The sequence below is a fragment of the Gavialis gangeticus genome, unplaced genomic scaffold, assembly GCF_001723915.1.
Source record: "Gavialis gangeticus isolate Ggan-Ray unplaced genomic scaffold, GavGan_comp1, whole genome shotgun sequence".
Lineage (NCBI taxonomy): Eukaryota > Metazoa > Chordata > Crocodylia > Gavialidae > Gavialis > Gavialis gangeticus.
The window spans coordinates 7,697,621-7,710,786 of NW_017729026.1; the positions used below are offsets into that span (position 1 = coordinate 7,697,621).

The 13,166-nt window shown below is 42.7% G+C and overlaps 1 protein-coding gene across 1 annotated transcript in view; it reads right to left on the reverse strand.

Annotated features, from left to right (window-relative positions):
- Positions 1-3,683: 3,683 nt before the first annotated feature.
- Positions 3,684-13,166, reverse strand: part of CUNH6orf58 (chromosome unknown C6orf58 homolog) — a 28,246-nt gene continuing 18,763 nt past the window's right edge. Inside the window, exons 5-6 of the mRNA XM_019520303.1 lie at positions 12,504-12,742; positions 3,684-4,034 (exon numbers count right to left, since the gene is read on the reverse strand). Coding sequence (XP_019375848.1) covers positions 3,895-4,034; positions 12,504-12,742 — 379 coding nt within the window. The 3' untranslated portion in view covers positions 3,684-3,894. The remainder of the gene's footprint in view (positions 4,035-12,503; positions 12,743-13,166) is intronic.

Genomic DNA, 13,166 nt, shown 5'->3' on the forward strand with positions numbered 1-13,166 from the left:
CAGGAGTGACCAGGAATAATGGTCACAAGCTGGCAGAAGGTAGGTTTAGGTTAGACATCAGTAGGCGCTATTTCACTGTCAGGATGGCTAGGGTCTGGAACCAACTTCCAAGAGAGGTGGTGCAGGCTCCTATCCTGGGGGTTTTTAAGAGGAGTTTAGATGTACACCTTGCTGGGGTCTTTTGACCCCAGTACTCTTTCCTGCCATGGCAGGGGGTCGGACTAGATGATCTGCTCAGGTCCCTTCCGACCCTAGAAACTATGAAACTATGAAACATCACTATGAATGGATAGAGTCACAGCAAGTGGTCCAACACATCACTACAAAAAATGGAGTCCAGAGTCACTCCTATTTTTTTAAACATAGTTGGAGTGCAATCTGGAAGCCTGTTGTAGGTGCCTCAGCACCATATACAGTGCATGGGGAAAATCAGCTGTCCTAGGCAGGCACGTCTTCTGTCCCTCTATTGATGTCTTCTTCAAGACTTCAGGGACATGCCTCTTTTCATCTAGGACCCACAGCCAAAATCCCATTACAAAAGGTAAGGGTCCATCTCATCTCTTTCCAAAAATAAGCAAGAGCCAGTCTTCTCCTAAAACTCTGGATGAGGAGACGATGGTGGTACCTCATTTGTATAATAGCCTGGGGACTAGGCTGCAGAAGATCTGAGTTCAACTCCTTTCCCAGCTTGAGGGGATTCAAATCTGTATCTCTCACCTCCCACGAAGGTGCCTTAATCACTATGTAAGTGGCCAAGCTCTGTGGGGAAAGCCTCCAGTGCTCCTGTCAAAAGATATTCTGCGCTGCAGGAAAGAATTCAAGATTCACTTGGAAAGAAAAAGAGGGGTAAAATGAGCAGGAGACTGCAGTACAGTAGTTAGGGGGCTCTTGTGCCAGGGGGGAGTCCTGTATTCTACTATATGTTCCCAGGGCTGCTGGGTTGTGTAGTTTCTTTCCCCCAAATTTCTGAAATTTTCGATCGTCCTTAAGAAGCTATTGATGTGAAGAAATAGCTTCTTTTAAAAACGTGTTCTGCATGTGCATTCTGAATGTAGTAAGTTCTGCTGTACCCGCCATTGATTTGTCTAAGCATTTGTGCTGTCAGCTTTCTCCCGCCCCCACCCCCGGCAAAGACTAAGTGGAGTTGAATCTAAGTCAAACACAGAAAAGGTCAAAAATTTGTTTTCAAACTTTTCTGAAGTGCAATTAGCTTAGTATTTTAACAGCTGGCAGCTGCAGTAATTACTTTTAGATTATACATGAAATCTGTTGAAATATAATTACTCTGATCTATGAACCAGGTAATTAAGGTAAAAACTCCCACATTTTCTTAGACCTCATTAACTTATTTCCTTTGAAAATTGTTGGCTAATGACAGTACATTATGAGTTTATCCATAAAATGACACTGAGTAATTGAAACCTTTGTCCTGAGACATTGAAGGAAAGCATAGCATTTAACTACTTGATGTCTTGATAATTATTTCTTAATTTCTAGTACAGATATCAGTAGATGACACCCAAATCTGGGGAGCATTTATCAGCTAAGTGGTACAAAAGAAGGCAGAGTTTTCCTTACACCCTTTCTTTCACATGGCATTGTTTGAAATTCAGAAATGGTTCCTCTGTAGTGCTGAGTGCCCCTCAGCACCCTAAGTATCAAATCCAAATTTTAGGACCTGCTGAGCATTTGCAACAATCTTTAGATTTGGTGCTGATGCTGAGCAACTGTAAGGACTGAGCTCAAGGAGAATAGAGGACATCTTGCAGGTATAAGGCAGCATTTGTTGTGTGCTTCCAAGAGCAATCTTTGCACTTCATGATTCTCAGCTACTCTGGGCCTTCCAGTGGTGTAACTGGGTGGGGAAGGGGGTGGGGAGATAGGGGCAATCAGACCCCAGTCAACTTGTTGGGGGGAGAGGGTGGGGAGGCAAATAAAAGTGGCTGCTGCTGTGAGTTTGCCTTTGCAATCACAGCAGCAATCAGAGGTTACTGCTTCCACTTTGGCATGGGTGCCTGACCATGTCCCTACATTGCTGGGGCCCTTGGTATAATTTAGGCAGCCCTGGTGACCTACTTACACTAGCTTCCTATGCGCAATTATATGGGAAAAATTCTTGCCTGCAGTTCATATAGCACTGAGTGTTGTGGCCCAACCTCCAGCTTAGATCCCAGCACACCATATAAAGTTGTACCTTTGCTTGCTAGCAACCTGTCTGTCTTTCACAGTGCTGTATTGAAGAATTCCTCACTTAACTGCAACTTAGGGTGCTAGAGCTCCTTTTCACCACACCACCACTTTTACAGAGCATGAGAAACCTTCAGCTGAAGTGAGGAGTTCCTTTCATGGAAAATATTTTTATCTTTGTATGTGTAAGTCAGGAATACTATCGTTCAGGGAGTCCTGGAGTCAGAGAATTACAAGGCAAGATGTGTCTTCTAAGTGTTACATTGGTTTAAAAAAGAAGACCCATACACTCCACATATTTCATATTCCAAGCAGTGATGAGTGGAGAAGGCTGTATTTGGATCTGGGTAACATTTGGATTTTAAATAACCAAACTTCCAACTTGAGTGTGACAAAGGGTTGCAAGCTATTGCCATAAAATGATGGCAGTCTTATAACAGAACTGCTTTCCATCATCTCAAACCAAAAGGCTGGTAAGGATCCTGCAGTCTTGCAGTCCCACGCAAGAGTCCACTGGACCATGCTCCCGGCCAGACTGATACCAGGTAATATTTGCTTTACCATCCTTTCTGTGACTTGCATCAGAGCCAGTTGGATTAAAATCATGACACTCCCTTGACTGGATGTGTATGTGTTTGTGTGGATATTCTAGATCACTGCATTCCTTAGGATGCCTGATCTGGCTCCCTCATCACTGGTTTAATCCATTTGGAAGTCGTGCTGCCTCTCTGAAGGCACTTTTGCGTGCCTCAAGTCCCCTTCCAAGCACACATTCTGTTGCCAAGTTAATGTCATGAATTTATTTGTATAACAACATATTCTGGACACTGTACACACACATAAAAATATGCATCTTTGCTTCAAAAAGCTTAATCTAATTTAAGACAAGATGCAGCAAGTGGGTGTGATGAACAGGAAGTGACAGACAGCACTTGGGAGAAGGGAAGAAGAGGTTGAATCACATGGTTAGATAGAGAAGCTATTTGCACAGCTGGATGGGTATGAGTTAATGTTTTCTTTCCATAAGTAAAATACATTAAGCCCCTGTTGGTTATCAAGAAACAGCTGAGTTGTGCCAGTTGAATAATGTCAGTGGGACTTGATGGGGTTCAGCACAGTCAGGATTTGGCTTGGTGTTATGGAGCGAGGCATTTCTATGATGTAAAGCAGTATACAAGGGACCTACCGGCACCAAAGTATTTAAATTGGAAAAGCTGAAATTTTCAAACCTAATTGAAGCTGGCTTGGAAAATATAGCATCTGCTGTCACAGCTGAATGTTAAGCCAATACACTGTATTTTTGATCACAGATTCAAAGAATGGTCCTGGTTCATTGCCCTTTTGACCATCAGAGACCAGACAAATGACATATATGGCAAGACCACTGAATGCAGAAGCAAGAGTCACCATTAGACTTCAACTGGCTTTTATTGCATTTTTTCTTCATTATGCATTCATTTATAAGACAAATTCACTGCATCTTCATTTCTGTTTTCTTTAAGGAATTTTAATCATGAGAAAATGAGCTAAATGAATAGGAGCAATTAGGAAAATTAGGAATAATGATATTGATTCATGGCACACATGTAGCTACTCAGGAAATCCTGTGTTAAGAAGTGAACTTGACCAGATCACCTAAATGATGAAATCCATCAGGCTCATGTTGGAACTGTGCTTTGTCAAGAAACCAGGTGCAGACAGAACAGCTCAGCACGAACCTTTATATATTCCCACTGCATCAGGTGTCACGTTCCCACTTGAAATCAAAAGTCGAATAAGACTTCGGCCTGCTGCTCTCCCTTCTTCAGTGGACATAGCCATTCTCCAGAATGCTAGGAAGGCTCCTCCTTGGAAAGAAACAACAAGCAATACTGTTCAATCAACTCAATTAAAACAGTCTGTTCCAAATTTCAGTACATTAGGGGCAAAAAGACCATCTCCGCTGAACCCTAGTTATAATGTTTACTCTAAGCCATTGGGGTCCGGGGATGGGGTACTCACTCAGACCTTCATGCCTTTTGTGTTCTGTCCTTGAGTCAGCATTCAGTAGAGACCAGTGGGGTGATAAGCAGATTTATCTTTATTGGGAAACACGTTTCAGGACCACATGCACTTGCACCTTGCAGGGAAAACAACCCCACTAACCAAAGCGCACCCACAGGGCATCAGGGCGAAAGACTGCACCATACCACTGCTGGCCCCTTAAACGTACGTTCTATATACCATATCACCCTTCTTAGCTCTGGGAGCTTCCTCTTAAATAGTTGGATGTTCATCAGTAGCTACTTTAACTCAGAATGTTTCAGGATCGTGGAGCCAGAGGTTGCTAGTACTTTACTCATTGATGGGGTCTAGCCTTTACTGCTATCCCATTACATAGTCCTTGTACTTCACAGACAATCTCACCACACGTCCACTCTTAGTTTGCGTTGTGTCATTAGCTGTCTCTGTGGGTACTGGTGGATACTTGGAAACATAACGAAACTCTTGCTCTTGGTGGTCTGGTTTTACTTCTGATGTTTGTTCTGCTGCCATCTCTCGAGGTGCATCAACATGTTCTGTTGGTACCAATGAGTAATATTTTCTTAAGTGTCTTCTGTTCCTCCTGTAGACATTACTGGAGTGGGGTTTACCACATAGGAATGCAGTTCATCCCTTTTTGCCATAATGGATGCTGGTATCTAACCTGTACTTGTTTGCATCCTTACTTTCTTCCCCTCTCATAGAGGTGGCAAGAACGTAGCTGTGCAGTCATAGTGCTTTTTTTTGGCACCTTTCAAGTTGCTGCATTTTGTGGGAGGCATTCAATGGTAATCTGGGAGTCAGCACTGCTGTTGTAGCAGGGTGGGTACTGTGCAAAAGTCTCCCCATCAGAAGCTGCGCTGGAGCATACTTAAGACCCGTAATGGGCATGTTCCAGCATTGGGCAAAGCCAGATATAGATCAGAGCCATCCTGCAAAGTCGTCTTAAACATAGTTTTGATGGTCTGAACCATGCGTTCAGCCTGACCATTGCATTGTGGACAACTTGGGGTAGAATGGGTGATAGTTATGCCCCAATCAGTCGAAAAATGTTTCATCATGAAACTTGCAAATGGCATGTGATCACAAACAATTTCTTTAGGTATGTCATGGTGAGCAAATACAGACTTCGTTTTGGCTGTTACCATGCTGGCTGTCTTGTTGGGCAGGTGCAAAACATCTGGATACTTGGAGTAATAGTTGTCTGTTATCAAATAAGGGTAAAAAATGTCTGTCACCAGTTTTAGCCAAGGCAGGTCTGGCAGCATGTGAGATCATGGGCTCTTTCTGAGTACTGGGTTGGAACTCTTGACAAGGCATGCAATTTATAATCCATTCCTCGATGTAGGCATTCATCTTAGGCTAATACATGATTTGACAAGCTCATGCTTCTGAACTTGTATGCCTTGATAGGACAAGTGAAACAATGTCAACATGTTGGTCTCACCCCATGTGGAATGATTATTTTTGGCCCAATATTGAGCAAATCATCCTGAATCTGGATTTGGTCTCTGAGAGGCCAGTAAGGCTTTAGTTTAGGTTTAACTTTTTTTTGCCTGTTCGGCCATCTATTAAGCTGCTGGGCTTTAAGGGCTTGTAGTTCCCTGTCAGCCTTCATGTGCTCCTATAACTGCTGAAATAACTGGCCACTGAGTGGCTCCGTTTCAGTCAGATTATGAACTACCTTTTCTGAGTGGACAAGATCAGGTTCAGGGGGAGGAGCAAGTATTGTGGCTCTCGAAAGTGTGTCAGTCTTTGGTATAAAGAATCTGGATGTCATATTTTTGGAGCTGCAACAACATCCTCTGTAGCCGTGCTGGAGCCTTTCCTATAGGCTTCACAAAAATCACTTCCAGGGGTTTGTGCTCTGACTGGACCCATACCAGGGCGCCATACACATATTGGTAGAACTTCGCCATGGCGAAGACAATATCCAGAAGTTCAAGTTCTTTCTCAATCTGAACTTAATTTCTCTCAGATCATGTTAGAGCCCTCAAAGCATATGCAATTGGCTGCTTCTACTGAAACAGACATGCTCCTAGGCTATCTTTGGACACATTGGCTTGGATTTCCAGCTGCTTTGCTGGGTTAAAGTACCTGAGCACAGGTGCCACTGTGATGGTTTGCTTGAGCTTCTCCAGGGCTTCCTGATGCTCAGGTCCCCTTTGCCAGATAACGTCGTTCCTGAGAAGTGCTCTCAGCGGGGCCGTCAGGCTGGACTTGTGGAATGTGTTGTGCCAAGTACTGAATGGTTCTGAGGAGTCTCTGAAGGCCTTTTTTGTCTGTTAGAGGGGGCATCCTGTTGATGGCTTCCATTTTGTCATCGTCTGGTTTGACACCAGCTTGTGAGAAGATATGGCTCATATACCCAATGCTGTTGACTAAAAACTGTATTTTGTCCTTATTAAACTTTATTCCTTTTGGACGTGCTCTCTCCAGGACTTGTTTCAGGATAGTGTCATGCTCCTCTTTGGTAGCCGCTGCAATGAGCATATCATCTGTGATTATGTGGATTCCTGGAATGTCACCGAAGCACTCGTGATTCTTCTGTTGGAATGTTTCACTAGCTGACTTAATACCAAAGGGAAGGTGATTGAAGTGGTACCACCCCCGTGGTTAAAGGTGCATAGCGCTGCCAATTCCTCATCCAATTTGACTTGCCGGTAGTCATCCTTTTCATCAAGAATAGTGAACAGCTTTTCACTTGACAAGCTCTTCTGCACATCCTCTATGCTGGGAATAAAGAAGTGCTGCCTCAACACTGCCTTGTTGAGGTCTCATGGATCTAGAAAAAGTCGTAGCCATCATTCTTTTGTGTGATTACATGGCTACTGACCCAGGGTGTGAGCTTAGTCATCTTCATAATGACTCGAATAGCTTCCAGCGTTTTGAGGGCAGTCTTCAATTTGATGAGGGTTGCATAGGGAATTTTTCTACACTCATGCATCACTGGTAGTACTGCCAGATCAACATAGATGTGGTGAGTACTGGGAAATAGGCACTACGCTTTGAAAATATCTGGGTATAGTTTGAGAAGGTTTGCCTTATTGTTAGGGTCATTCCATGGACTCTTCTGATGAGAGCTAAGGTGGTGCATGCCACCCTACCAAGTATTGGTGGGTCACTATCGTCAGTTATGTAAAAAGTTGAATCAGATTCATTAGCACCAGATTTGCAGTGTGCAATGATTGCATCTTTTGGTTGGATGTGTGCACTGCCAAATTAAATCAATATAACATGAGCTTAAGTCTTGTGTACTTTGCCTTGCAGAGCCTTTACTACATTTACTGGAATAGTGTTTGCTTCCACTCCAGTATCTAACTTAAAATAAACTGGCAAATTAGCAATCATAACTGTGCTATACCAGGCACCCAGGTTATCAAAGGTCTGTGAGTGCTGCTTTACTGACATTGTGCCCATTAGTTCTATGTGAAACTTTGGTTCCTGATTTGATTTGGTGGAGATTTGGCCTGATTCAGTGGCCAAATCTCTGAATCCAAACTGAATCAGAGGGCTCTTTAATTTATCTGAATTGAATAAGAACCCTCTGAATTGATTTGGAGAGATTGAGAAAGATTCGGAGACTCGGACATAGACACAGCTTTATATGTTTTTTCTACAGACCTCTAGGTAGCAGGTGACTCATGAATGCTGCGATGCTGGGGTGCATGGAGTGTCCCACAGAAGTGCGGGGGGCTCCCCAGCATGCTTGGCAGCAGACCCAGAAGTGGACTAGAAGCAACTTCTGGTCCACTTCCAAGTCTGCTGGACAGCACGCTTGGGCGCCTCCCTGCGCCTCTCCAGCTTGGCAACTGGAAGTATTTCCAGTCCACTTCAGGGTTTGCTGCCGAGCATGTAGATGCCCCCCCCCACCCTCGGTCCTGTGGAGCACTCCATCTGCCCCAGCATTGCAGGGTTCACAAGCTGTGCCTGCTACTTCAAGGTATGTAGAAAAAAACATTTAAAGCTGCGTCTATGTCCGAATCACTGATTCTCCAAATCAGCATTGAATCTTCAGATTCAGCTGAATCGAATCAGGGACAGTGATCTGAATCAATTAATTGAATCACTGTTCCTGATTTGGGCCAAATCTGAATCAAATAGGGCCTGCTTCACACACCCTTAGTGCCCAAATGTAGGGTACTGACTCCGTTTTCAGACTTTGGAGCCTCTCCCTTTGATTTGTACGTTTTTGCAAAATGGTTCACACCAGAGCATTTGTAACAAGTTTCCCTGAAAGTTGGGCAGGATCTAGGCTTGTATGTGCTTCCACACCTTTTAAAACTTTGCCTTTTGCAGTTTGATGACCCTCCTGTGAAGTAAACTTCACTGGGGGCTTGTTTTGCTTTTGCAAAATGCAATGGCAGTTTTGCTTTTGCTAAACTGCTTGTAGGTTTGCTTCTGCAGGCTGGGCGCTTGTGAGAGCCTTTGCCCTGCAGATATCCACAGCCTGTGCTAGGATGAGGGAGAGGTTTTCCAGGAGCCTTTCCTTGAGTTTGCTATCAGTTATGCTGAAGAGACAATTTTGTCCCTCAACATAACATCCTCAGCAGATCCAAATTCACAATGCTGTGCTCTATTTCTGAGCTCTGTAACAAAATCATCTATGCCTGCAGTCTCATTGTATCTAAGTTGCCAGAATTGATACCCTTCAAAGTCAGGGTTTGTCCTGGGTTCGCAGTAGTTCTTGAATGCTGCTAGCACCTCCTGTAAGGGTTTTGTTGTTAGGGTCTGCAAATACCCCTTGCATGTTGTAAATTTCTAGGGCTTTATTCCCAATGCAGTGAAGCATGCCTGCAATTTTTTAATCCTCTGCCTCTTCCTTGGCCTTTGTGACTGCAAGGTATATTCGAAGCTTCTGTTTCCATCTGCTCCAATTCTCCCCAAGATTTGCAGTAAAGGACAATGCTGATGGAGGTTTGAAATGCTCCGTTATTTATGTATTTGTTTTAGTTGCTGGTGAAAGCTGTAACCTCCTTAATCAGGCTGCTGGTGACTCCACCGAGAGACAGGTCACTTATGACACTGTCTAATGTTTACTTTAAGCCATTGGGGTCTGGGGATGGGGTACTCACTCAGACCTCCATGCCTTTGGGGTTCTGTCCTTGAGTCAGCAGTCAGCAGAGACCAGCTGTATCTTTATTGGGAAACAGGATTCAGGAACACACACGCTCACAGCTTGCAGGGAGAACACCACCAGCCAAACTGCACCCACAGGGCATCACAGGGAAAGACTGGACCTCCCACTGCTGGAAAGAACATTCCATATACCACACTAGTGCTATACTATGATATGCAGGATATATGAAAATCAGAAGTTTAATGCCAGGTAATAATCACTTATAACCGTGTAGGGAGAGACAGACCATTCTTTCAAATCAGTCCACTGTGTCTTGGCTTACGAGCAGACCCACAATCTCAAAAGGCATCTCGTCAGCAACAGACTTCCTAAATCCTATTCTCACCAAGCCACCAGGCCTCGCTACAGACCTAGATGCCAGCTGTGCCCCTATATCAACACAGATGACATCATCACTGGACCAGACAACAGGAACGATGATACTTGGAGTTTATTCATCACCTGGTCCTCTACCAACAACATATATCATCACCAACTTACAGTGCCTTTCTGGTGTTTACACTGGACAATTGGGAGACCTATATGTGAAGGAATGAACAGACACTGATCTGATATTGCTTTCAGAAAGAAACACAAGTTTATGATAGAACAACTTAACATCCCTGGAACTCAAAGTAGCTGTTCTTAAACAACAAATCTTTAAAACCAAATCAAACACAAGATTGTGGAACAAATTCACCCATAGATTGTGTAAAGTATGGTCTAAACAGACACTCTGGATTCTTTTATAGCCTTTATGTTCCTCAGTGGATTATAGCCTTTGTTTATTTCTTTTGATCTCTTGATCCCAGCCATGCCTCTCTTACCAGTGCCCACTGCCCTATCCTTTCTTCCCCCTTTCCCTATTGTTTGTTTTTAAATTATTTTATTCGTTTCTATTTAGTACTCTTGCTCTCTGCAAGACCATTCATAGCATCTGACTAAGTAGGCTAATGGCTCTGCCTTTCAGAACAAGTTAGTTTCTAAGGTGCCACCTTGCCACATTTTCTTCCTTCCTTGCTTAAGACAATAGTCTGTAGTTATGATAACAAGGTGTACATCTTTGACTTACTAAAGCTTTAGGCCAAAAACCAGGACAAACTATATGTATAGTCTATAGGGCCATAGGTATGACCAGGTTTGGAAACCATGCATATTGGAATTGATCAGAACCTAACACAGATAGCCAATAGGTCTATAAGTATAGTTCCTGGCTAGTTAGAAAGTGGGAAATGGAGGACAGAAGTGAGTAGTCAAAACTAGAAGGCAATCAGGACTGATTTATTGCTTAGCATGTCTGGTTTTATTGCCTATCTGTGTAAAGTTTTTTGTATTTTGTTTCAAGTCTCTACAACTTCCACATAACAAAAACATATTTTGTAAAAGACATTTATGTGAAGCTGTACAAACATGGAGTTATATACATTTTCTTTCTCCAGAGCTTACATTTCAATGGCCCAGTTCTGTGAGGTGCTGAAAACCTTCAAGTATCATTAAAGTTATCAGGTGTGCAGAAGACTTGGCACCTCACAAGAATCATTCACCAGCTTGTAGCATCAAGCTACAAAGATGAACCAACACAAGTTAAAAGTTCATTTAAAGCTGACTGCTAACCCCCTGCTTCCCTTCCCATGGCCATGATGAACCAAGTCTCAGTCAACTCCAGACTTACCATTTAAGGGCCTTGTTACATGGTTATTTGGGGAGGCTTTTGGAGATATTAACACCTGAACTGTCTTCACATTAACACCTTAAAGTGGTTTTAAGACCTGATTTTATGGCTCAAAGTTGTGCCACTTCAGAGCAGGATTATCTCTGAGCCGCACTACACAGCTCCTGTTCCATTAAGATGTGGCCACTCCCTCAGATGTGTTGCTCAAGTTGAAGTCCTCCATTATCCCAGGATCTCTTACACTGCTGCCCGTAGAGCTAGGATGGAAGCCTGTCCTGGCTAACCAGCCCTCTAGTGGCAACTCCTAGTCCTGCCCCCGCTTGCCAGGCCTCTAGTCTAGTAGCAAGTCACAGCTGTGCAGGTTGGGGACAGTCAGAGTAGGTTTCTAGATTAAGGGTGTGACTGCTTTAAACTCCAAACTAGCACTAACACCCATCAATATTTCTGCAGCTCACAGCATAAGGTGTAATAAGACCCTAAAACTCATTGTCTCACTTTCCTGAGAATGCAGCTTTTCAGGCCCCAATCCCTGCAGTGGCTCTAGTCCCAAATCATACGCAACTTTAAATTCTAATCCTGACACACAAAGCAATCACTGGGCAAAACAGCTTGGCATCTCTCCCTCAGCTGTGTACATAATGCCTTTTTCAGGAAGAGATCAGACAGATTAGGTCTTATCAGCTTCCCAACTAGATGCAAGAGCCATTACTTGACAATAAGGCTGTCTTTTAGATGTAATACTGTACCTTGCCAAGTACATGTTGACAGTGTTGTACAAAGAATGGTAATCAAATACATTCTTGCTGACTTCGTATGTGCTAAGATTCCATGGAGATTGGAAACCTAAAGCACAGCTCTCCTGTGGGTAATCTGTCTTGAATGTGTTGCCAGTGTCCTTTGAATACAAATCCTTTCAATACAAATTCAGTTGCCTTTGTGAGAAGCCCCTTCCACCTCGAATATGTAGATTTCCACCTAGAGGTTCTGTATCTGAAAATAGTTTCAAAATGACCCAAGGAACTACTAAGTTCACAAAAATAATACTACGTCCCAGGAACACATTTGACATAATAATCTGTATTGCTGGATATAAATAATGAATGGCCAAAAATGCCATTCCAACTTCTAAGACATCTTTATTTTACAATACAGCATCACCTCAAGAGTGAATTTATCTAAGTAAGGGGATTTTCAGCATAATTTATAGACGGAAAAACTTTAACCTAATTTAGAGACTACAGTCTTGGATAATGGATTTTGCACATAGTAATATATTTCTCTTCAAGATTCAAACATATTTTTCTCTAAGAAAAATATATTTGAGAAGTGAACTGCTATTGTTACAGGAGATTAGAGTTCTACTTATCTCCACAAGGTGGTGCTATAAAACTAATTTTGTAGCCTTTCATCTTGTTTCAAATTTAACTGGACACAACAGGAAGTTGTTTTGTAAAGAAAGTACCTTTGATAATAGAAGAAAAATACCACATATGTGTTGCCTACCTGTAAATTCATTTGTTTTATGAAGAACACACAATGAAAGCAAGACTTTGTTCTGCTCTGGACTGAAATCACCAATGAATGGGATTGCATCTCCTTCAACAAGTAGTCTTGGTGGTAAGAATGCCTGGTATTCACTTGTATTCTGTAAATCTGTAGGAAAATGTGTAGCTGCAATGAATTCCACACCATTTGCCCAATTTTTCCCGAAATTTGACTCGGGGCCCGAGAGATATTTTAATCTGAAAGAAATAAAAATTTGAACATAACAGATAAATTTAAGCCCAAGAACTCATTAGTTTACCATTTATACTGAATTTGATCTAATACAGTGTAAAATATTTTTGATCAAATCTTGATGGGTGCTGAGATTCTCATCTCCATCAACTTCAAGGGAACTGAGGCTACAAATGGTACCAGCTCAACATTATTTCTGCTAAACAAAGAGCAATAAAGTAGTCAACTGTATCCAATTACTATTCACTATGAACTACAGAAATAGCACTGGGAGGAAGAGGTAGAACTCAGAGCCCTCTTAAGAGGATAGTGCCTTGCTATATGAGGCACAGAATTGTACTGCTTAATTCATGTTCTTCTGACCCCAGGACTCTTTCACTTTTGGCTGCCCAGCAGATTCACTTTGACTAGGGCAGAGGCTGATTTCAA